Source organism: Coregonus clupeaformis, chromosome 24 (assembly GCF_020615455.1).
Source record: "Coregonus clupeaformis isolate EN_2021a chromosome 24, ASM2061545v1, whole genome shotgun sequence".
NCBI lineage: Eukaryota > Metazoa > Chordata > Actinopteri > Salmoniformes > Salmonidae > Coregonus > Coregonus clupeaformis.
In genome coordinates, this window is record NC_059215.1 from 21256562 (window position 1) to 21282152 (window position 25591).

The window sequence follows — 25591 nt, forward strand, 5'->3', positions numbered from 1 at the left end:
ATGTTACTGTATATATTAATTACCAATCTCTGTTGGATATTCACTTTCTGCTTCACACTTATTAAATGTCTATTATTTTAGGATTAACATGTAATGCGCCACATTTATAAAATACAATTGGCCAATTCAGAAGTGAAGAGATAAAAAAGGAAGCTCCCTCCAAAGTTTAAGGTAGTTCGAGACTAGTCTCTTTCGGGGATCAAGTTTCACTATAACTGGGCTGGCACTGTCTATCAGTCCCCTATAGATGGCGTGTTCTGTCCATAATAAGTCTACCTAGCAAGTTAAACTCTAGTAATCCATTATACATTCATACATTGTTACTTTATCAAATCTAGTAACCCATCATACTATTCATTTCTCTTAATACTTTTTACACCACTTACATACGTCTACGTGTGGGTGTGCAAGATGTATATATATATTTTTCTCCCATTGTTACTTCATCAAATCTCTAGTAACCCATTATACTCTTCTTCACAAAATCCTCCTTTACACTAGTGTTCTATTCGTACAGAGGTTTAAATATTTACACTAGTGTTCTATTTAACAGCATATTCGGGAATAGTACTTTCTCCTTTCATCTCTTCACATACACAGATTCCCTATATAACATTATAAATCAACTTAGGAATTTACATCCACACCACCAGCAACGATCACATCACAGCCAGCCCGAGAGGTACACATATCATGTTCTCGAGGAAATCTCAGCTGTTACCCTCTCAAACTTTTCAATGGCTTCTCCTGTCAGTGCTCACTACCTGTATTTCGACGGGCGGTGGTGGACAGAACCCCTAGGTAACGTTATAGATTTTAAAAATTCAGCTCACACAGAACTGGTTGGGGTATTCATTCAGACACACACCTCTTTCACACTGGAGCTAGTCCTCCGGCAGCTCTCATTCACTCAGTACTTAATAGTAATAATATCTATTTTTATCTACATTTCAATCAGAATATTATCCAAATTTCAAACCTCTTAATTTCCAAATTTCAATCCTCTTAACACTAATAATGTATCTTATTATCCACATTTTAATCAGCTTAACACGTCCTTTCCACACTCACAACTCTCACATCCACATTCACTTAGTACTATTCCAAAACACACTCTCCCTTATTACTCCATGCATCTTCAACGATTCTCTTGTCGTTACCTCCTATGCATACATATGTATTTTCAACGGTTCCTCTATAGTCTCTACAGTATCTATAACCAGGGGTGCACATAACTTTTTCAGTGAGTTACTCAGGTGAGTACCAGCAGATGGTGTTTGGTACTCACCATATATGTAGCGTGGTCTAAATAAGTGCAGTCTTCTTCACTGTCCTCCTCAGTGCCGCCACCACTGTCCTCCTCAGTGCTGCCATCACTGTCCTCCTCAGTGCTGCCACCACTGTCCTCCTCAGTGCCACCACCACTGTCCTCCTCAGTGCTGCCATCACTGTCCTCCTCAGTGCTGCCACCACTGTCCTCCTCAGTGCCACCACCACTGTCCTCTGCTTCAGCTTCCTGCATGGTAGATGATGAAGATGCTGCAGATGCACCTCCCTGTCCTTGGTTGAGCCTACGATTAGCTGTCTCCATCCACAGGTCAACAGCAGGCTTTGGGTCAAATGTCTCTGTGGTCTGCTTTGACAGGTGAATGTGCATCAGTGCTGAGAGACGAGCATGTGACAGACAAGATCTGTACTTGGTTTATATAATGTTGAGATGTGAGAATCCCCTCTCACAAGCTGCACTGCTTAAAGGCAGTGTAAGAGACAGCTTAACCACCTTGTTGATGTTGGAATAAGCATCTGGGTTACTTGTTCTTACTATTTGGACCAAGTCATACACAGAAGAGGCTCCCAGGCGTTTTCCTGCCTGCTTTAAGCGCATCCATTCTGTCACAGTGGTATCTTTGTCAAGTTGCAAGGTGGCCTCATATTTCTTGAGAATGCTGCAAACTGTTGTGTTTCCAAAACTGTGGAGGTCTTGCATTTCCTGAGGCCATGTTGAAGGATCAAATACTAAGAAATGATCACATGACTTGAGGGAGTCATATCTGATTTCAAACTCTTCAATTAACCCCCTGAGTATTGTCTCTGTCAGCATCAGCATTGGAAACAGTGTGTGCCCTATGGCTTTCACCATCAAGCAGAAGTGTGAACTGTCCAATGGCCACCATGAGTTCATCCTTACATTCTCCAATGGTCAGCTTTTCCTTCTGAAACCTAATGGATGTGGTGTTCAAAATGTTGCAAATGTCAAGCATGTTTGACAGAAAGCACTGAAAACGCTCTGTGCAGATATGCTGCAAGTCACTGTTATCACTCGTAACCAGTTGCATTTTAATGGCTGGCAATAGTCTTGATATTTTTAACAGTGTTTCATGTCTCCATGCAGACCATCTGATATTATGAAACTTACCCAGTTTCACAAAGGAGATCCCATTTTCTTCACATAGCTTATTCAGTGCAGCAGTTTTTTTTGCTCCACCTTTTTGTAAATAAAACTGCAGCAGCTTGACCACAGAGCGATTAAATGTCTCACGGTAAGGAACGTTGCGATCAGCTGATTTCGCGCAATTCTCCAGTGTGTGTGCGGTGCACAGAATGTGCACAAGGGAGTCTCCAACCGCAGCAAGTTGCCGGAGTTTTGGCACAACGCCGTTGTAGATACCCACGTTGACAGCAGCAGTCTGTGCACACAGCGACCAACTTTGTTGTCCAGTCATCCAAGCCTGTGTCCTGGAAAAGTCTCACAAGTCCGTCTGTTATGGCCTGTGCGGTTCGGTCAGCACCCAATTCAATCAGTCCAATAAAGTCCGAAGTAAACTCTCCGTTGCTGGACACAGACACACTGTAAACGATTTCCTGCTCAGTTTTTGTGATGTCCTCAGATCCATCAAAAAGCATTCCCCAAAATTCAGCAGACTGCAACTTGGCTCGTAACTCCCCAATGATGGTGTGAGCGATGCTCTGCATGATCCGTGTGCCCTCTTCACGTGAATGATATGCACCTCCGACATTTACTTCTAGCCGCTTCAGTAAAGGAACATCCTCAGAATAGGAAGACATGGGACGTGCGTGTTTAGCTTTATGGAAGGCGAGGAGAAAAATATTAAACAGAGCTTGCCGCTGTTCTTCATTCAGCTTGTCTCGCCATCTGGCAAGTGGGCGACTGGAAATTTATTCTCGGCTAGCTTGTTTAGCAATGGCTTGCGCTACATTCGTGTGCTCCTTGCTCTTTTCATGTTTGTCAAATAAAGGATGGTTGAAATTCTTTGAGCCTTTATAAAATGCACCTGTTTTGTCTGCTAGATGTGGATTTGAGTGGCAAATCTTGCACCACATTTCAGTGCGCTCATCGTTAGCTTCAAGCCACTGCACATCTTGGAGCCACTTTTCCGAAAAAAGTATTTTCTTCGGCTCTGGCTCCAGTTGGCGTTTCTTTGTAGGTGGTGAAACGTCAAAGAAGCTGCTTAATGTCTGTTGCTTTTTGGACATCCCTGACAGTAGTTGACAAGCAACATGTCATGTGTAAGGTTAGATGAGAAGATCGGTCAAGTACGCAAAGGCGCGTAGTAACACAAGTGGCATTACGCATTCGTGATTTTTGTCGCGCTTGCGTACCTGCGTACCAGTTATGTGCACCCCTGTCTATAACCCATCATTGAAGGAAGCTGTGGAAGAGGCCAAATGGACCACAAACACATGTCCATAATGCTGAAACTGACCTAACATATCTCCCTATCCACAACATAATCATGCACAACTGACTCTAATCACACATCACCATATTTTATTTTATAAAAAAACTAAATCCATGTGTTTTTATGGACAGAAAAGAGCAGAGGTTCTGAGCTGTTCGATCAAGCCCAGTGTCTATTGTCTTCCCACTATGAATAATTTGGTCCCATTGGAAATGACAGGCTGTGGTCTATCTTGGGTTAGTTATAAAAGTATTTGGTCCAACTGTAGGTGATATGAGGTTTTTATAGTGTTGTGGGAAACCAGGTTAGAGTGAGTAGGTCCTCTGTAGCTCAATTGGTAGAGCATGGTGCTTGTAACGCCAGGGTAGTGGGTTCAATCCCCGGGACCACCCATACGTAAAAAAATGTATGCGCACATGACTTGTCACGGTTTCGGCCGAGGCTGCCTCTCTTCCTTGCTCGGGCAGGCTTCGGCGTTCGTCGTCTCCGGAATACTAGCTGCCACCGTTGCATGTTTCTATGTTCGTTTGCTTTTGTCTGATTGTTGCTACACCTGTTATCGTTTAGTGTAATTAGTGTCCTATAAGTTCTCGTTGTGTTTGTCTAGTGTTGTGTGTGATTGTTTTACTGTCGTGCCGGTAGGCTGTATTTTCTACTGTTTGCTCTGTTGAGCTATATCTCCATTGTTTGGAGTGTTTTTGTCGCACCTGTTAGTGCGCCCGTTATTTTCGCCTACGTGCAGAGTTTCGCCTCAGGGCGTTTGTTTGTGATAGTTTTTCGTGTGCATCAACTAAAGTCTGTTGGACTAACGTTCTGCGTCCTGCGCCTGATTCCACCACCACACCCACCTACATCTACCTTGACAGAATCACACACCAAACTCGATGGAGTCAGCAGGAGCCGCAGCAGCACAGGCGACGTTGGAGGACAGGATCCGCGAACAAAATGACCAGATCCTGCGGATGGGGTCCGCACTGCAGGAGGTGATCACCACCATCCGAGGCTGGGAGACCCGAGGGACTCCTCCACCGCCATCCTCCCTGCCCGCAACATCGGCAGGTCAGCCCATTCCCGCTCCGGAACCCAGAGGAGTTCGGCTCTCGCTCCCGAGGGCCTACGATGGGACCGCGGCCGGGTGTCAGGGATTCCTTCTCCAGGTGGAGCTTTACCTGGCCACCGTGCACCCGGCGCCCTCGGGACACGAGAGCGTGTCCGCCCTGATCTCCTGCCTTTCCGGGAGGGCGTTGGAATGGGCCAACGCAGAGTGGAGGAGAATCGACGCGAACACCATCACCTACGACGAGTTCTCCCGCCGCTTCAGGGCGGTGTTTGACCATCCCCCGGAGGGGAAAGCGGCGGGGCAGCGTCTGGTCTGCCTCCGGCAAGGGAAGAGGAGTGCCCAGGAGCTCGCCTTGGAATTCCGTACTCTAGCGGCGGATGCAGGGTGGAATGAGCGGGCTCTCATCGATCACTACCGATGTAGTCTACGCGAGGACGTCCGTAGGGAGCTGGCCTGTAGGGACACCAGCCTCTCGTTCGACCAGTTGGTCGACATGTCCATCAGGCTGGATACCCTGCTAGCTACCCGCGGGACGTCCCGAGGGGGTCCGTCCATTTCACCCTCCAGCGCTTCCGAGCCGTGCCCCATGGAGCTCGGGGGCGCTGGCGCTAGAGAGAGGAGGGGTCGGCTTACGAGGGGGTCCATCTCCTGCACCAACTGTGGTCGGGGAGGACACACCGTGGCTAGGTGCTGGGGATGGCCTCCTAGGGGAGAGGACGACAGGTCCCGCACTGGGGAGTCCTTCCAGGTGAGTAGGCGCCCCACTCACCCAGAGCTCTCTGTTGCACATTTCTGTATAGCTGTGCGTTTTCCACAGGTAGCACCTCATTCCCAGCATAAGGCGCTGGTAGATTCAGGCGCGGCTGGGAATTTTGTTGATAAGAAGTTTTGCTTAGCCTTAGGGATTCCCCTTCTCCCAGTTGACGTTCCCTTCCCCGTTCATGCCCTAGATAGCCGTCCGTTGGGGGCGGGCTTGATCAGGGAGGTCACTGCGCCACTTAGGATGTGTGCGCAGGGGGGTCATCAGGAGATGATCCAGCTATTTCTGATCGACTCGCCTGCGTATCCGGTGGTGCTGGGCATGCCCTGGTTGAGTACCCATAACCCATCTATTTCGTGGCAGGAGAGGGCGCTGATGGAGTGGTCTGCCCAGTGTGTGGGTCGATGTTTAGGCGTTTCCGTAGGGGCTACCTCGGTGGAGAGTCCAAACCAGGTGCCCGCATTGCACGTTCCCCCTGAGTATGGGGATTTGGCTATTGTGTTCAGTAAGTCGAGGGCGACGCAGTTGCCTCCCCATAGGCAGGGAGATTGTGCGATAGACCTCCAGGCAGGAGCTGCGCTCCCACGGAGCCATGTGTATCCTCTGTCTCAGGAGGAGAAGAGAGCTATGGAGACGTACATAGACAAATCTCTGAGACAAGGATACATACGGCCCTCCACTTCCCCTGTGTCCTCAAGTTTCTTTTTTGTGAAGAAAAAGGATGGAGGATTACGCCCGTGCATTGATTACCGTGGTCTCAATCAGATCACGGTGAAGTACAGTTATCCACTCCCCGCTGATTGCGACCATGACGGAGTCATTGCACGGGGCGCGTTTCTTCACTAAATTAGATCTCAGGAGCGCGTACAACTTGGTGCGCATTAGGGGGCGATGAATGGAAGACAGCCTTTAGTACCACCTCGGGCCATTACGAGTATCTTGTCATGCCATACGGGTTGATGAACGCTCCTTCAGTTTTCCATTCCTTCGTGGATGAGTTCTTCAGGGACATGCAGGGGCAGGGGGTGGTCGTGTACATCGATGACATTCTCGTGTACTCGCCTACCCGAGTCGAGCATGTGGCCCTGGTGCGCCGAGTGTTGCGGAGACTGTTGGAGCACGACCTGTATGTCAAGGCAGAGAAGTGTCTGTTCTTCCAGGAGTCGGTCTCCTTTTTGGGTTATCAGTTGTCTGCGTCAGGGGTGAAGATGGAGGTAGACCGGGTGTCAGCCGTGCGTAATTGGCAAACGCCAACCACTGTGAAGGAGGTGCAGCAGTTTTTGGGGTTTGCGAATTATTACCGGAGGTTTATCCGGGGTTTTGGACAGGTGGCAGCTCCCATAACGTCTCTTTTGAAGGGGGGTCCGGTGCGTCTGCAGTGGTCAGCCGAGGCGGACAGGGCGTTTGGGAGGCTGAAGGACCTGTTTACCTCGGCTCCGGTGCTGGCGCATCCGGATCCCTCTTTGCCATTTCAGGTAGAGGTGGACGCCGCGTCAGAGGCCGGTATAGGAGCCGTGCTGTCGCAACGGTCCGGCGCGCCACCTAAACTCCGCCCCTGTGCTTTTTATTCCAAGAAGCTCCAGTCCGGGCGGAGCGAAACTATGACGTGGGGACAGGGAGCTGTTAGCCGTGGTACAGGCCCTAAAGGTGTGGAGGCACTGGCTTGAGGGGGCTCAACACCCTTTCCTCATTTTGACGGACCACCGTAACCTGGAGTACATCCGGGCAGCGAGGAGGCTGAACCCTCGCCAGGCGAGGTGGAATATGTTTTTGACCCGGTTCACATTTAAGATCACGTACATCCCTGGGTCACAGAACGGTAAGGCAGACGCACTGTCTCGGCGGTATGACACGGAGGAGAGGTCCGTGGAGCCCACTCCCATACTGCCGGAGTCGTGTCTGGTGGCACCGGTAGTGTGGGAGGTCGATGCGGAACTCGAGCGGGCGTTACGCACCGACCCTAGTCCACCTCAATGCCCGGAGGGTCGGAAGTACATTCCGCTCGAGGTTCGGGATCGATTGATCTATTGGGCTCACACGTCACCCTCCTCTGGACACCCTGGTATCGGCCGGACAGTGCACTGTCTTAGTGCCAAGTACTGGTGGCCCACGTTGGCGAGGGATGTGAGGGTTTATGTTTCCTCCTGCTCGGTGTGCGCCCAGTGTAAGGCGCCTAGACATCTGCCTAGGGGGTAAGTTACTACCCCTGCCCGTTCCACAACGACCATGGTCTCACCTCTCGGTGGATTTCCTCACTGACCTTACTCCTTCACAGGGGAATACCACTATACTGGTCGTTGTGGACCGGTTTTCTAAGGCCTGTCGTTTGCTCCCTATGCCGGGCCTTCCTACTGCCCTGCAAACGCCGAAGCACTATTCACCCATGTGTTCCGGCACTACGGGGTACCCGAGGATATTGTGTCTGATCGAGGTCCCCAATTTACCTCCAGAGTCTGGAGAGCGTTTATGGAGCGGTTGGGGGTCTCGGTGAGCCTCACCTCGGGTTACCACCCGGAGAGTAATGGGCAGGTGGAACGCGTGAACCAGGATGTGGGTAGGTTTCTTAGAACATACTGCCAGGACCGGCCGGAGGAGTGGGCAAGGTCGTTCCCTGGGCCAAAATGGCCCAGAATTCCCTACGCCATTCCTCCACTAACCTAACCCCTTTCCAATGTGTGTTAGGTTACCAGCCGGTTCTGGCACCTTGGCAGCAGAGCCAGATCGAGGCTCCTGCGGTGGATGAGTGGGCGCGGCGCTCGGAGGAGACATGGAACGCTGCACACGTCCACCTGCAGCGGGCCCTCCGTCGTCATAAGGCGAGCGCCGATCTCCACCGCAGTGAGGGACCGGTGTACGCACCTGGTGATCGAGTCTGGCTCTCTACCAGAAACCTGCCCCTCCGCCTGCCCTGTCGGAAACTGGGTCGGCGGTTTGTAGGGCCATTTAAAGTCCTGAGAAGGTTGAACGAGGTGTGTTACAAATTACAACTACCTGTTGAGTATAAAAGTATTAACCCCTCGTTCCATGTGTCTCTTCTCAGGCCGGTGGTAGCTGGCCCACTCCAAGAAAGTGAGATCAGGGAGACTCCTCCGCCCCCATTGGACATCGAGGGGGCACCGGCGTACTCCGTGCGGTCCATCTTGGATTCGAGACGTCGGATGGGGGGTCTCCAATATCTAGTGGAGTGGGAGGGGTACGGGCCGGAGGAACGGTGCTGGGTGCCGAGGAGAGACATTTTGGACCCGTCTCTCCTGACGGAATTCCATCGGGGGCACCCGACGCACCCTGCTCCGCGTCCTCCTGGTCGTCCCCGAGGCCGGAGTCGGCCTACGTCTGGAGCCGCGCGTCAAGTGGGGGGTACTGTCACGGTTTCGGCCGAGGCTGCCTCTCTTCCTTGCTCGGGCAGGCTTCAGCGTTCGTCGTCTCCGGAATACTAGCTGCCACCGTTGCATGTTTCTATGTTCGTTTGCTTTTGTCTGATTGTTGCTACACCTGTTATCGTTTAGTGTAATTAGTGTCCTATAAGTTCTCGTTGTGTTTGTCTAGTGTTGTGTGTGATTGTTTTACTGTCGTGCCGGTAGGCTGTATTTTCTACTGTTTGCTCGGTTGAGCTATATCTCCATTGTTTGGAGTGTTTTTGTCGCACCTGTTAGTGCGCCCGTTATTTTCGCCTACGTGCGGAGTTTCGCCTCAGGGCGTTTGTTTGTGATTGTTTTTCGTGTGCATCAACTAAAGTCTGTTGGACTAACGTTCTGCGTCCTGCGCCTGATTCCACCACCACACCCACCTACATCTACCTTGACATGACTGTAAGTCGCTTTGGATAAAAGCGTCTGCTAAATGGCATATTATTATATTATAGTAGATAAGTGGCTTGGTGCCACAGAGTCTGCATTCCTTATGTCAAAGGAGATTACTGATGTTGATCTTAGAATGTTTGATGGACAGGATATACTGACTTGGGGTAAAGGGTAATAACATCAAAGAAGGGATTGCCCACTGATGGGTACCAGATGTTCGTGAAGAAACGTGTAACAGAGCTGAGAGGATGTCTTTGTTTGGAATAGCAAGAGGCAAAGCTATGTCTTCTGTTATAACGAACCATGGTACCTATTAAATATCTTATATGAACTCCCCATCAAAAGTGTCTAAGTATATCCTTACATCCTTAATTACTTGATACCCGAGAAACTCATCATAACAGTAGGGTATCCCTAGTTTTTTCGCCGGTTAGCTAATGTTAGCTGGCTGGCTAACGAGAAGTTCATCTCAATCTAATTCGCTAGTCTTAAACAGTACCAGTCAAACATTTGGACACATCTACTCATTCCAGGGTTTTTCTTTATTTTTACTATTTTCTACATTGTAGAATAAAACATGAAAACTATGAAATAACACATATGGAATCATGTAGTAAAAAAAAAAGTGTTAAACAAATCATAATACATTTTATATTTGAAATTCTTCAAAGTAGCCCCCCTTTGCCTTGATGACAGCTCTGCACACTCTTAGCATTCTTTCAACCAGCTTCTTGAGGTAGTCACCTGGAATGCATTTCAATTAACAGGTGTGCCTTGTTAAAAGTTAATTTGTGGGATTTATTTCCTTCTTAATGCATTTGAGCCAATCAGTTGTGTTGTGACAAGGTAGGGGGGGTATACAGAAGATAGCCCTATTTGGTAAAAGACCAAGTCCATATTATGGCAAGAACAGCTCAAATAAGCAAAGAGAAACGACAGTCCATCATTACTTTAAGACATGAAGGTCAGTCAATACGGAAAAGTGCAGTCAGAAAAAACATCAAGTGCTATGATGAAACTGGCTCTCATGAGGACCGCCACAGGAAAGGAAGACCCAGAGTTACCGCTGCTGCAGAGGATAAGTTCATCTCAGATTGCAGCCCAAATAAATGCTTCACAGAGTTCAAGTAACAGACACATCTCAACATCAACTGTTCAGAGGAGACTGCGTGAATCAGGCATTCATGGTCGAATTTGCTGCAAAGAAACCACTACTAAAGGACACCAATAATAAGAAGAGACTTGCTTGGGCCAAGAAACACGAGCAATGGACATTAGACCGGTGGAAATCTGTTCTGTGGTCTGATGAGTCTAAATTTGAGATTTTTGGTTCCAACCGCTGTGTCTTTGTGAGACGCAGAGTAGGTGAACGGATGATCTCCGCATGTGTGGTTCCCACCGTGAAGCACAGAGGAGGTGGTGTGGGGGTGCTTTGCTGGTGACACTGTCTGTGATTTATTTAGAATTCAAGGCACACTTAACCAGCATGGCTACCACAGCATTCTGCAGCTATTCGCCATCCCATCTGGTTTGCGCTTAGTGGGACTATCATTTGTTTTCGAACAGGACAATGACCCAAAACACACCTCCAGGCTGTGTAAGGGCTATTTGACCAAGGAGAGTGATGGAGTGCTGCATCAGATGACCTGGCCTCCACAATCACCCGACTTCAACCCAATTGAGATGGTTTGGGATGAGTTGGACCGCAGAGTGAAGGAAAAGCAGCCAACAAGTGTGCATCATATGTGGGAACTCCTTCAAGACTGTTGGAAAAGCATTCCAGGTGAAGCTGGTTGAGAGAATGCCAAGAGTGTGCAAAGCTGTCATCAAGGCAAAGGGTGGCTACTTTGAAGAATCTAAAATATATTTAGATTTATGGTGTTGTAACTTTTTTGGTTACTACATGATTCCATATGTTATTTCATAGTTTTGATGTCTTCACTATTATTCTACAATGTAGAAAATAGTAAAAACAAAGAAAAACCCTGGAATGAGTAGGTGTGTCCAAACTTTTGACTGGTACCGTATATGTCGCATAACTACTTCCACTCTTCAGAAAAATTGATTCTTGTTGGCTCGCCTATCTGTCCTTTTAACTTGCCGGAGACCAGCCGGGGATACAACCCTACCAAATGACCCAACCCAAAGATGCCTATGGCAATACACACCCACTTGGTGGAATCTCCATGTTTGCATAAATATCCAAATGTAGAAGAATATTATAGCTGTTATTTGGCCAGATACAGCTCACTATCCTTCCTACAAGCTAACTAGCAAGTTTTATGCAAAGCGACTTACCGGTGATGAAGTGCTTGCACATACAAAATAAGCTGTGTTCGAATACCCATACTAACATACTGTATACTACATACTTAATGAGTATATACTACATACTATTAGTTCATTTTAGTATACTGTAAACAAACGGTATCCTTTCAGTTGAGCATTTTAGCGCTACGCTGGTCTACAGGAAGTTGAATCTGCTGCTATGCAACCTCTTGCTAGCTTGTCAGCATAACAAATTACTAGCTAGACATTTTATGACTTCGGGTGTGTTCGTGAATTCAATCTGGAGTGCCAGAGTGCACTCTGGGTGTTCGTAAATTCAGAGCGTTGCCAGATTGTTCGTTTGTAAACTCTAAGCATTCAGAGCGCATACAGGACGCTCTGGCCGAGGAGTAGGGGTTGATCCGAGCGTTCTGACCATCACAACGGCAATCAAGCACACAAGCTAACTGGCTAGCTACTTCCAGACACAAATGAGAGAACACCTCACTCTGACCATTTTACTCGCCCTAGCAGAGCAGGTTAGGTTGTTTTCATGTTATCCAGAGTGTTAGTGACTAACTGTGCTGCTGGCAACAATTTAATTACGCTTTTTTGCCGACGTTTGCTGACATCGGCCATATTCAACGGGTGTTGAGCCCTCAAAAATTTATCAGTTATTCTGCGCTCTGGCACACTCAGACGAGAGTGCTCTGAAATCGGAGTAGCTAGCCAGAGCAAATGTATGTCCATTGAGAACGCACAACGACTATACAACTTAGCTAAGAATGACGTGAATAATCAAGTCAATAAACGTTGGGTGGGTAGTTACATTTACATTTTAGTCATTTAGCAGACGCTCTTATCCAGAGCGACTTACAGTTAGTGAATACATATTTTTTTTATACTGGCCCCCCGTGGGAATCGAACCCACAACCCTGGCGTTGCAAACGCCATGCTCTATCAACTGAGCTACATCCCTGCCGGCCATTCCCTCCCCTATCCTGGACGACGCTGGGCCAATTGTGCGCCGCCCATGAGTCTCCCGGTCACGGCCGGCGGCGACAGAGCCTGGATTCGAACCAGGATCTCTAGTGGCACAGTTAGCACTGCGATGCAGTGCCTTAGACCACTGCGCCACTCAGGAGCACGAGTTAGATAGCATATAGTTAATATACTGGCAAGTTCGATGTATTAGTAGCCAACTAACATTAGTAGCTAGCTAACATACCGGTACCTACTGCTGTATGCTGTTTGTAAGGATAGCGTAGGCAACAAATTGTCAGCCAACATAACGTGTAGCGTAACTTATTTGAAAAGTCATGACTTTATTACATTGCTCAACATTTTCTTAACATTTGTCATAATTAGTTAAAGCAATTAATTTGTATCCGCTCTCGTCAGGGCTGCATATTTTCCTCAAATCTGAAAACGTTGTGAAGCCACGCCCATTTTCGGAAGAATTGCATTATGGGCCCTAAAAGCACAGAAATAGTCTCCAGTGCTTGTATACTTCATATTTTGGCGAATGTAGTACGACATCCGGGAACTTTTGGCATACTAACTCTATCCATACTATGACCAATAAGCATACTACATACTCAATTTGCATCACAAATAGTAGGTTAGTACGGTTAGTATGAGTATTCGGACACAGTAACCGGAGCCCACAGCTTTTCATCATCATGACGGTGTAAAAACCTGAAACCACAAGGTTCGTCTAACCTGGTCCTTAGGCAGTTGATTAAACTTAATTTGGGTCTTTTTTCCTACTATTGTTCAAACAAAACGGTATGCAACAGCTTTTCGGCATCTTGAAAGTAGGGTTAGTTAGTTAGTTAATTGAAGAAATCCGTCGGAATCGGCTCTTCGGCTGATAATCGTGACATACATTCCAACTTCTTCTTCTTCTTCTAAGATATCATGGCGTTCCGCAAACAAACGCTTAAAGTGCATGCCGCCACCTACTGTGCTGGAATATACTATAAATCATGAGCTGCCAAATTCTGTCCTACCATTAAATTTTTTTAAAAAACAAAATAAATCCTTAACTTCTACCACACCAAAAAAATATAAACATTACGCTTTATCTATATCATGCTGAAACACTCCACCCTTAGGATTGTTCAGCATGTCAACGACCATTTCAACAGTAACATCTGTTACATCTTTTGCCTTTTCCACAATAACCTTCAATCTGGCATTTCTGCTTTCCACAACCCGAGTCGTATTGATAACCTCACCAATAAAAGCTACGAAGTCAAATATATTCATTATCAAAGTGTCCGTTGACACCACACATTCATGAGCACAAGATTTCGTAACAGGCCTCGAAACCATGCCAGGACCATCAGTAGCACCAGCCCCGACAGTAGGTCCACTTACTACAGGTACATCCATGTAAACTCCATCAGTCCGCACTGTAGTTCTACCAATCTGTTTTACGGCCTCTGCATATGACTGTGTTCGCGCTAACTTCTTCTTCTTCATTAAGGTTTTATGGCAGACTACACCTATTGGTGTATTGCCGCCACCTACTATACGGGGTTGTTCATGCAAACATTTTTACGTTTAGAATATAAGTGTTTTAAAATATGATGTAGTTTGTTGTTTAAAAATGACCAACCAAGCATATGCAAAATGTTTATATAATGATTTTTTTAAAGAATAGAGGCGTTGTTGGGTTATGCGTAAAGTAGGCAATTTAAGATTTGAGTAACGGGAGTACCCTACGGCTGTACCAAAACTGTATGGATATCTAATGTTTCATCGATAATAAAATTAGCAGTGTGTCGACCAAAATCCATCTCGCTCCATCTTCTCCCACTGCCGGCCACTGGGCTTCCTCTCATCACCATATTTGGTAGTGAGTGGAAACGCCAACCGGATGTTCACATTTATACATCTGGCTCATTGCTCTGTCTTTTAGCAGTACCCTACTCGGGGGCGTGGTCACGTTAAACCATGCCACACCGTGTGTATCTATTAATGATAGAATGTTCATATTTGAAGATTGCCAAAAGGCCAGTCTTTTTGGCAAATGACAGGAGTGGCAGGGAGTGGAATTAATAGCTGAACAGAGACGGCAACCAGGCTACTTTTTATCTGCATCTGCTCCAGGATATTTTAAGCAGCTGAGTGACAGTTTATAGATGTCAACTGTGTGCACGTTCTGAAACACTAGATGGCAGTATATTGCACACTGCCCACAAAATGAAATAGAAACTGAGCTACCAAATGTATGACCATATTAGAGACACATATTTCTTTCAGATTACACAGACCCACAAAGAAAACAAATCCAATGTTGATAAACTCCCATATCTATTGGGTGAAATACCACAGTGTGCCATCACAGCTCCAGAGTCCAATGGCAACGAGCTTTACACCACTCCAGCCGACGCTTGGCATTGCGCAAGGTGATTTTAGGCTTGTGTGCGGCTGCTCTGCAATGAAAACCCATTTCATGAAGCTCCCAACTAACACTTCTTGTGCTGACGTTGCTTCCAGAGGCAGTTTGGAACTCGGTAGTGAGTGTTGCAACCGAAGACAGACAATTTTTACATGTTACACGCTTCAGCACTTGGTAGTCCCATTCTGTGAGCTTGTGTGGCCTACCACTTCTCGGCTGAGCCGTTGTTGCTCCTAGACATTTCCACTTCACAATAACAGCACTTACAGTTGACCGGGGCAGCTCTAGCAGGGCAGAAATGTGACGAACTGACTTGTTGGAAAGGTTGCATGCTTTGACGGTGCCACGTTGAAAGTCACTGAGCTCTTCAGTAAGGCCATTCTACTGCCAATGTTTGTCTTTGGAGATTGCATGGCTGTGTGCTCGATTTTATACACCTGTTGGGTGCGGCTGAAATAGCCGAATCCACTAATTTGAAGGGGTATCCCCATACTTTTTTTTATATAGTGTATGTTTCCCATGCCAATAAAGCCCTTAGAATTGAATATTGGATAAGAGACGAATGTTCTGAGTGGACAACAGTAGTATCGAAAACTGGAACAAAAAGGAAATTGTCTAAAATTGGAGTGGAATATATGTGTGTGAATGATAATGAATCGCATCTTGTTGGGATGCGTTTGTTGAGTAAGGATGCATATGTGGGAAACCCGTTTGAGGTGTCGAAAATGCTGACGTATGCGCTTGGAAAAGTGGAGTCTGTCAGAGTGACCAGGAGTGGTCTTATTTTGATTAATTGTATTTCTGAAGAGCAGAGGAAGATTGCAGTGGGCCTCAAAAGAATCCAGACAACAGAAGTTTTGTGTTTTGAACTTCGGAGTAGAGCACCCGTCAAAGGAGTCATCTCAGGGTTGACGACGGATGTTCAGATTGAATACCTGAAGATAATTCCTGGTGTGGTTGGTGCCGGGTGTCTGATCCACTGGGTGAATGAGGCAAAAGAAGAAAGTCGGTCATGTTGTTTTTTGATAAAGAGCAAATACCTACGCATGTGAAGCTTAGTAATGTAAGATAAGCCGTAAGAGCTTTCGTCCCCAAACCAATGTAGTGTAAGATTTGTAAAGGATTTGGCCATGTTTCAAGTGTGTGCAGACGAACAGAGTATACTGAAAAACAGTGTGTAGAAGGATGACGGTGGTACAATTGTGGTGGGGATCATGATCCTGACTTCCTGGAGTGCCCTTTAAGGGTGAAGGAGATTGAGGTGGCAAAAGTTAGAGCGGTCAATCGAATATAAAATAATTGAGAAAACAAGTGATGCTAGTGAAGATATGGTAATGGATACACCACAGCCTGTAGTAAATGTTTGCTGCCAGACAAAAAGGTGGATTTTGTTGCGTTCATTGCCACAGTTATAAACTGTACAGCACAAGTCTCAAAGAAATCTAAGAAACTGGACATTATTGTGGCTGCGGCTGAACAGTTTTCGGGACTTAAGGATTTTACATCTGAAGACTTGCAAGGGGTACTGGCGCCAGAAGACCCACCCTCCCAGGCTCACCTTGAGCCTGTGTAGGGATCAGATCTGTTTTATTTTTTAACAGAAAAGTTGTTAGATTTTTTAAATAATGGTAGTTTGTTCCGTTTTCTGGGGAATCCTGTTTGCATCCGGAATGCTCATTAAATTGTGTGATCGCCAATATACCATAGAAGAAGAAGAAGAATTTTGGATAATTTTCCAGCCTTTCCAGTCCACTAGTTGGCAGTATGCGTCCTTTCTTTCCATGTTTCTGCTCAATGGTCTTCATAGAAGAAAGGGCGCGATGTCTGGACTTTTCAGAAAAAACAAACTTGTCAAAATAAGAAGTCTGAATGAAACTAAAAAATATGGGGTGGCTGCAACAAGTCTGAAAGAGCTTCTCAAAAAGGGGAGTAAACTTCTACAGGTATGATTTCGCCCAGTAGTTTAGCACATTCTACTGCTACCAGACCAAAACAGTCGGTCTTGACCTGCAACGAGGAAGTGGCGATAATGAAAGTTACATTGTTATTTTATTTACATTATTATGTGAATCCTTTTCTTCTAGGTTCCACTCGTCGGTTCGCATATTTGTTTGTATGAAGATGGAACAGAATTGTCAGAGGACTATTTCCGAAGTCTTCCAGACAATGCTGAACTTGTCCTTCTTGCCATGGATGAGAGATGGAGCGGATGTGAGTTAAACATTGTAACTGACTGTAAAAAACATTTAAAACAAACAACTAGCCAACTAACGTTAACCACCTTAGACTTGGTGTCATGCACATTTATATATTGATAAGACCTACTTTATGTAGCTGTGCATGGTAAATAAATGATAACAATACTAATTTAAATATGCACTTCTTTAAATACTTTATGTAGGCATATAATTGAGGTAATTGATTTGAAAAGGATGGATTCGCCTTGCTTTCACTTTTAGGAAGAGCAGTTAACCACACTCACTAATGAGTAGCTTAACCTTGCCTGCCAGTGATTGTTGCCGGTGCAGCCTGGTCTCATAGACTAGACGTAAAATAGTAAACGTAAATCAGGGACACTCAAATTAGTATGATATGTTTGGTATGGTTACATAAGACAGAAGGTTACTCAAGCAAAAAGTAGGGTGGATAACGCGAACATCTAGCAACCCAAAGATTGCGTGTTCGAATCTCATCACAGACAGCTTTAGCATTTGAGCAATTTTGCGACTACTTACTACTTTTTAACCTTCCCCTAACCCAGTGTTTCCCAAACTCGGTCCTGGGCACCCCAAGGGGTGCACATTTTGGTTTTTGCCCTAGCACTAAACAGCTGATTCTAATAATCAACTCATCATTAAGCTTTGATTATTTGAATCAGCTGTGTAGTGCTAGGGAAAAAAACAAAACGTGCGCCCCTTGGGATCCCCAGGTCTGAGTTTGGGAAACACTGCTAACCTTAACCCTTTAACCTAACTACTAATCTTAATTCTAACCCCTAACCTAGCTAACGTTAGCCACAACAAACTGGAATTAGAAACATATTGTACGAATTGCAATTCGTAACATACAGTATCATACGAATGTTTAATTTGTAACATATGATACGAAATGGATGATGGCCATCCACAAATTAATACATACTATTAGAAATGTAACATATTATACTCATTGGAGTGTCCTGGATTTACATGTACTATGTTACGTCTACCCCTGAGTCCAGGTTGGTCAGTGTGGCTGTTTGGGCTTCAAACCCAGCTGGTCACATTGGTGCCATGGCTTGGATGTGTAGCTAACAAAGGTTGCTCTGTAAATCAATTTAAATAACAGGTATGATTTGTTATTATTCCAGTTGTCTGTGACATAGTCCGGTTGCTGGACACCGACAGGAACTCGGATCTTCTGATTAATGCGGCTAAGGGGCTTCTCTCTGACAAGCGTTATCCAAAGAGACGCAAACTCCTGGGGGAACTGCTGCTGCATTTGAAGGACAGCTCTGAGACTGAAAACAGAGAAGACGATGAAGACTGGTTCCAAGGTAACAAGTCCTCAATCTTGGGTTGGAAAGAAATCCTGCAGGAAACAATGTGATAGCCAAAAGCAAGATGGAGCAAAGTATAAGGAACTTTTTATATTTAGCTGAAACAATCTGTACCTTTTAAAGTTGCACCCTTCCATTTCTGTGCTTTCAGGAATTGATGTCAGATTTAAGACCAAATCAGCCTACATGAAGTACAACTGTGAGAGCAGGATTCGTGGATACATGAAGGAGGTAAAACTGTATTACTGATGCTTTGGTTTGACGCTGAAAGTGGTTGGGACTGTCAAGAAGTGATCCTCAAAAGGAGTACCTCAGTATAACAAATCTAATCCAAATTGTTATCTGCCCTTCTATTTTCTGAGGGGAAAGAATATACTTACTCATGACTGATTTATAATTTGCTTATACACAGGTGGATAGTTATGCTCAAACAATCCAAAAGCCTAAACTCAAGGATGAATACAAGAAGACTGCAGAGTCCTTGGTGATGCAGCTGAAGTCTGACAAGTACAATGGCTGCTACTTCAACAGGACAGAGAAGGAACTCAATCGACTATGCACCAAGGAAGGATGGTTCTCCTGTCAGGTAACATTTATGAACCTGAAAGTGGCTAGTAATGTAGAATTTGACTATAATAAAGCATAAACACAACATAATTAATTAGGTGATTGAAAATGGTCACGGAGATGTGAATGGTTACCAACAGTACCATGTTTGGCACCGTAGCATCCTGTCTTACAGCCTGTGTCCTCCCCCCATCTCTCTCCTTTCCTCAGGGTGCTTTTGACCAGGATGAATGCAAGTCCCTACACTCCATCAACCCCTATGGCAACCGAGAGAGCAGGATTCTCTTCAGCACCTGGAACTTGGACCACAGGTGGGTTTAGTGGATGATAACGGTTATTAATATCATTCAGAATGTCAGGCTCAAAATCGTGTTTGAAACAGTATTACAAAAAAGCTTGCTTAATTATGAATTGCAATGTTATGTATGTCGGTTGTGGATCAAATCTGTAGTTGATTGAAATCTCTGTCCCAGGATTGAGAAGAAGAGGACGGTCATTCCTGCCCTGGTGGAAGCACTGCAGAACCGCAATAGCAACAACATAAACCTGGACTATTTTTACAAACTGCTGTTCACTCGGGAGAATCTAAAGCTGGTGCATATCGTATGCCATAAGAAAAGTGCCCATGACTTGCTGTGTGATAAAAGAAACATGTACAAACGGGGCAAACGAAAAAGATTCTCTATAAAGTGAAGATGTTTTTTACATTTAAGGGCAGATGCTTTTCTAGTGTTTGTTGGTTATTCTAAAAAATTAAGTAAAAGACTAGTAAAGGGACATTATGATTTTTATTTTCACAAACAATGGATGAAGTGCAAGACGTATTACTACTGGTAAATTGAACTAAATGTAATTCTGGGCAGGGAACATTGTTTTCTGCTGCTCTCTGAACAGCTGATTTGTTGATTATTTTGTGCTAGTGATCTTAAAAAGCACTCCATTATGAGCCACTGATTGGGTAGTAGTCAATGGGCCAATCCCAAATCGTCCCAATTCCTATGCACAGGGTGTGTTCAGTTCAATTAAACGTTTTCTACATTGTGTGACGGTTTGTACTGAAAGACACGTGTCCCCAAAATGGTGCGCACCATTCTTCAACAGCCTTTGAGGTAAGTTTGTGCCTGTTTGGTGGGTGTGGCCTGATCAATATGGATGTGACCATTTAAAATTGCAAAACACGTGCAGCACACACCATACAATCTCCCTCTGGGCCGCCATAATCACTCCGTTCTTCAACTGGTCGTTCACTACCTTTTCCGTTGAATTTAAAATGCAAAACACTTTTGTTGTACTGAAGGCCCCCCCTCCCCTATCAGAGGACAAGGTGGAGCTATTACCAGATTGATAACACCTGTCAAATCCTCAAATCTCCACAAGTGCATAGAGAACGATTTCTTCTGACATTTACAAATAGAATTTTAATTATATTTGAATGTATAACGCGTATTCTAATTTATTTACTGTTTGCACTATAATTGTGTGGGGGGAACCAATAAAAAGTTTTTAAAGAAAGTTGTCTGAGGTTTGACTATTTTGCTTTGGAGTCACACAGATTTCATTATAGCAGATCTGATTGCTGTGCCATAGCCTGTAAGCGTAATTAGATAATTATGTGATAAAGTTATGCTTAGTTTCAACAGCTTTCATTTGGGCAAGTGTAAATGTGTTTGTAGAACAATGCAGACACAGGTCATTGAGAATTCTAAATAAGTTAACTTGCTCCTTGTATTGGCAGTGTAACATTACCTATGTTTAACTTCTACAGCGATTTTTTTTTGTTGTCAACATTTACAAAGTTTGCATTGAAAATATACTGAACTAAAATATAAAGGCAACATGCAACAATTTCAAAGATTTTACTGAGTTACAGTTCATATAAGGAAATCAGTCAATTGAAATAAATTCATTAAACCCTCATCTATGGATTTCACATGACTGGGCAGGGGTGCCAATCAGAATGAGTTTTCCCCCACAAAAGGGCTTTAATGACGTTGGCGGCAGCTTATGGTAGAGAAATTAACATTAACAGCTCTGGTGGACATTCCCTGCAGTCAGCATGCCAATTGCACGCGCCCTCAAAACTTGTGGCAAATCTGTGGCATTGAGTTGTGTGATAAAACAGCAAATTTTAAAGTGGCCTTTTATTGTTCCCAGCACAAGGTGCACCTGTGTAATGATCATGCTGTTTAATCAGCTTGATATGCCACACCTGTCAGGTGGATGGACAATCTTGGCAAAGGAGAAATGCTCACTAACAGGGATGTAAACAAATTTGTGCACAAAATTTGAGAGAAATAAGCTTTTTGTGTGAATGGAAAAAAGCTAATGAAACATGGGACCAACATTTTACATGTTGTGTTTATATTTTCGTTCAGTGTAGATGTGCCAATTGCCTGCTATGGTGCGTTTCCTTTTAACTTATCTTGTCGATGAAAACAGCTGGACGTAATGACGTCACACCTAGAAAAAACTTTTCTGCCAAAACCTAGTGTTGAATAAAAATGTGGTTGAAGTGTTTCCATTACCCGCTTAGACAAATTGCGCACTCATAAATTGGTGACAGACTGTATGCCCTCCCACCTATCGGTTTCATGTCTCAGGTAGTCCGAGAAAGCCTGAATGGATATGCAATAATTGACTAATATTGTGCCTACGTATCACCACGTCTGTGCTACGGTGAAATTTGCACTCCTGTAGATCAGAAATAATTAAATGGTGAAACTTGCCAGCCAACCAGTTGAGGAAATTGATTTTTCAAACAGTAGGCATTTAGAATTAAATGTGGAGCGTATTGTTACGTGATGACATCACGTGCCCCATGTACCTTCCAAAGAATTCAGCAATTATTTATTCTAAAAACAGTTTCCATCATCATTTGTCGCAAAGAAGGTTTGACGAAAGGAAAATCCCACCCGTCGAACAGATAAAAATGTTGTAGATCTTTAGAAATGGTTTCCTATATCTGCCGTTTCCATTACACGTCACAATTATTATTTTTTTCTACATTGCTTTTGTCGAATAAACCTGGGTCATTGGAAACCTGCCTAAAGACTACATGATTTATATGTTGCATTCATTCAGTCGTGCTATTACATAGCAATATAAAAACGCCAAATAAAAAGCTATTATTGTGCATACATACTGACAAGGCAACCAGTAACAACATAGTAAAAGACACATTCAATAAAAAAAAAAATAGAACGAGCGCTTACCCTGTACCAATTAAACAATATATACACACACACTATAAACTATAGGTCCTGATAATTGAAAATCAAATAGTTATTTTGTTAGTGCAAATAGCTTTTTAAATAGCAATACAAATGTTTAAACTTTGGGTTACATGCTGGCAAAAAGTTAACTTGATACCCTCGTTCCATTGAACAAACCCACTTTCCAAGGCTTATCTGCCATTAGGCTAGTAAAAGGACAGAGGTTTTAATCCATTCCATTGATATGAATTAGTTATTTCTGTAAACTAAGTGCCACCTATGTCATCTTGCTGCATGTCTGTGTAGCCCTCTTCTTCATCACTGTCCTCTTTGGCGTAGTACTGTCGTCTCCGGTGCTCCCTCCTGCTGAAGGTCGAGGAGGCTGCAGATCTCGGTGGACAATCCTACAAGGCAAATGGAAATATCAGAGTATTTGAAATTAGGCCACATCATGCTCCAAACAGCAGACCATTATTTCACCCATCACACCAAGCACATTGGCCTTGTTATAAAAATCTCCTCTCACCTGTACAACTTCCATGTTTCCGAAGAACTTTTCCACAGGAAGAACCTGGTTACTGTCATCGTCAAGGAAGATGCTCTTGTCAATCACAACACCCTCTTCAGTTTCGTCACCCTCCATATTCTCTGGTAACCCGTTTGTTTTGCAGTAATTCAACTCAAATCTCAGACCATTCTCTTTACCTTCCCACAATTCATCCATGTCTGGTGGTGCTCCACACCTTGTCTTTTCATCCCACTTATAACCATCACAGCTGAGCTTCTCAGAAGTGGTTGTTGACGCCCTACAACCGCCAACCATACAGTCATTCAGGGGCATTTCGGTTTTTGAGTCTTCCAATTTCGTTTTTTTTACATCCATCCTCTTCACTGAACTCTATGAAGGCAAAACAGCGTATTAAAAATACTAAAAGGCTTCCATAACACTGACGGACCAGCCATAATTTAACACGTAGCTAAAATGAGAATAACTAAAACACAACATTCACCTTATCTGAACTCTTCACCTTGAGGTTTAGGTCGCTTGAGGCACGAGTGCACTTCTCCTTTCGCCGCTTCAAATTGCTAACTCGACTAGACATCTGAAATGAGTTCACGCATTTTGTTAAATCAACACAGTTGCAGACATTATTCATTAGCTAAGTAACTAACACTTCTTAGCTGGCTACCGTAACCAACGGAGATAGCTAGCTAGCAAACTACTGCCCCACTAGCTAACAGACTACCGTTAGTTCGTTGATGAAAGACTAAATAATTTCCAAAGACAATTTAATCGCTAGCTAGGTAGCTAAATAGTGTTAAATAATAGTATATATTGTGGGAGCTTAACTAGCTAACGTTGGCTAACTACTAACTCGGACAAGCTCACCTGTTTCTTCCTCATTTTTGGAAGTTAGCTACATGTCAGTCGCTGGATTGCAATCTTGTTAACAGTCGCTTTTGCACAAATATTTGTGGACGTAGCTAGCTAATCTGCTAATTAAATCTAAGGTAATTTCGTTCTGAATACAGGTGGTCAGTAAACTGTAAAATCGTCGTTCTGATAAAAAAGACACCGTGTTGTTTTCTAATCCGAGTGGTGAATCTAGACAGCGTTCGAATTCCGAAAAATGTAGCTACGTCTGGAAGTCACGTGCAGTTCAATCAGAGGTCGAGGTCTCTGATGTTGAGTTATCAAAAAAAAACTTGATACCTTGTGCCAGTCAATGGTGCCTACTAGCTACTGTTTGTCTTTCTTATTTCGACAAAAAATTGAGTGTCATGTCTTACTGCACTTAATACATGTTGATACAGGGGGGAACGGTGCGGCAAGGTCGTTGTTTGTGGTGGAAAAAAACCACACAAATTTGTCAATTTCCAAAACCGACACACGGGGGTGGTAAAACCTTATAATGAATTTCCTCAAACAGCCCAAAGACACTGGTTTCCCCTTTCATCTGTGCTTGGGCGTCTGGAGTTAAACTGATTTGGTCCCTGGGGATCTGTGTGTGTGTGTGATAAATATATTGTAACGACCCTGTATTGTGTTCTGTGTTCATGGATGTGTTATCGTTCTCATGGGTGCTAGCAGGGGTTAAATATGCCAGGACAGATGGAAAGGTTGGGGGGGTATGATGGGTAATCCCGCGGGGTTTTGGAATGCTTAAATAGGGGTTACGGTCTCATCTCTCTCTCTTCTGTTCGGGACCCTTGATTTGACATGTTCTATTTGTGTATGTTCGAGGTTTAGCGGCGTGGGTTGTGGCCTGAACAATAGCCCATTCAGGAATAAACCTGTGTTCTGCCTGTACACCTGGTGCCCGTCTCTCTTTTACTTTATGACCCAGCTGGGTCATTACATTGGTGTCAGAAGTGCTTTCGAACGACGGGATAGATCGAGATTAGGCGAGTTAGCTGTTTCAGTATAGGCCGTGGTTAGCTTTAGCGTGACTCGCATCTACGGTCATGATGATCGGGGCGAGGCGGAAAGTTAAGGAAGAGTCGGACAAAGTGTCCGTTGTGGGCTCGGGTGTACCCGGTTGGGAGGGTCAGGCGATGACGGCTGTAGAAGAGCTGGAGAGCCACATGGCGGGAGTTAAATTGTCAGTCAACAAGATGGCAGAACGGGCGGGTTTTCCTTCAAACCGCTCGACCAGAACAGACGTCACGGCGACGGAGATATCGACGTCACCGCGCGCGGAAATGGCTGGACCTCCTTATGTAAACAGAGATGGCAGCGCCCTATTGCCATTAGCCACGGTAGCGGCTAAACTTCCAAAGTTCAATGGACAAGGTAAATGGGAAGTTTTTTTTCACTCAATTCGAGTTGTTGGCTAGAGCCGGGAGGTGGTCTGACGAGACGAAAGGGTTACAGCTTGCCCTGAGCCTGTCAGAGGAGGCGTCGGAATGCCTGCTAACGCTAGCCCCGGACGAGAGGGCGACTACGGTGCGCTAGTGGAGGCATTGGGGGGCCGTTTCGGCAGCGATGCACAGCCCAACATGCTGCGGATTGAACTGAATAACAAAAAGAGACTTCAGGGGGAATCATTAAAGGCGTTGGCAAGTGATATTCTGAGCCTGACCAGGCGGGCTTATGCAACTATGCCGATTGGGGTGCAAGACGAGCTGGCACGGGACAGTTTTATTAGAGCGCTCTCCCCCACCGAACTGGGTAAGCATGTGCAGATGTCGGACCCAGCATCTCTGCGGGCTGCAGTGGAGATAGCCAGGAAGAGGGAGCTGATCTGGGGTGAGGGAGTGAGAGTGGAGGTTGCC

General features: G+C 45.0%; 2 protein-coding genes across 2 annotated transcripts; one reads left to right on the forward strand and one right to left on the reverse strand.

The window, feature by feature from the left end:
- The first annotated feature begins 16788 nt into the window (after positions 1–16788).
- Positions 16789–20615, forward strand: LOC121538447 (DNA fragmentation factor subunit beta). The gene is made up of 7 exons (XM_041846461.2): positions 16789–16941; positions 17083–17209; positions 18348–18533; positions 18688–18767; positions 18949–19122; positions 19314–19414; positions 19577–20615. The coding sequence occupies exons 1-7, from the start codon at positions 16819–16821 to the stop codon at positions 19794–19796; spliced, it is 1011 nt and encodes a 336-aa protein (XP_041702395.1). The 5' UTR covers positions 16789–16818; the 3' UTR covers positions 19797–20615.
- Positions 20616–21924: 1309 nt separating this feature from the next.
- On the reverse strand, positions 21925–24151 carry c24h1orf174 (chromosome 24 C1orf174 homolog). Its single transcript, XM_041846462.2, has 4 exons — positions 23706–24151; positions 23326–23418; positions 22842–23213; positions 21925–22719 (listed from the first exon to the last, which is right to left on the reverse strand). The coding sequence occupies exons 1-4, from the start codon at positions 23718–23720 to the stop codon at positions 22582–22584; spliced, it is 618 nt and encodes a 205-aa protein (XP_041702396.1). The 5' UTR covers positions 23721–24151; the 3' UTR covers positions 21925–22581.
- Between the last annotated feature and the right edge of the window lie 1440 nt (positions 24152–25591).

Bases quoted from the DNA above. Each gene is read 5' to 3' on its own strand.
- c24h1orf174 (XM_041846462.2), bottom strand. The intron at 23,214-23,325 runs GTGAATGTTGTG...TTGCCTTCATAG, and splicing joins AGGTGAAGAGTTCAGATAAG to AGTTCAGTGAAGAGGATGGA. The intron at 22,720-22,841 runs GTGAGAGGAGAT...TTTGCCTTGTAG, and splicing joins GAAACATGGAAGTTGTACAG to GATTGTCCACCGAGATCTGC.
- LOC121538447 (XM_041846461.2), top strand. From the start codon at position 16,819: ATGTCTGGACTTTTCAGAAAAAACAAACTTGTCAAAATAAGAAGTCTG. The intron at 18,534-18,687 runs GTAACAAGTCCT...CTGTGCTTTCAG, and splicing joins CGATGAAGACTGGTTCCAAG to GAATTGATGTCAGATTTAAG. The intron at 18,768-18,948 runs GTAAAACTGTAT...GCTTATACACAG, and splicing joins TTCGTGGATACATGAAGGAG to GTGGATAGTTATGCTCAAAC.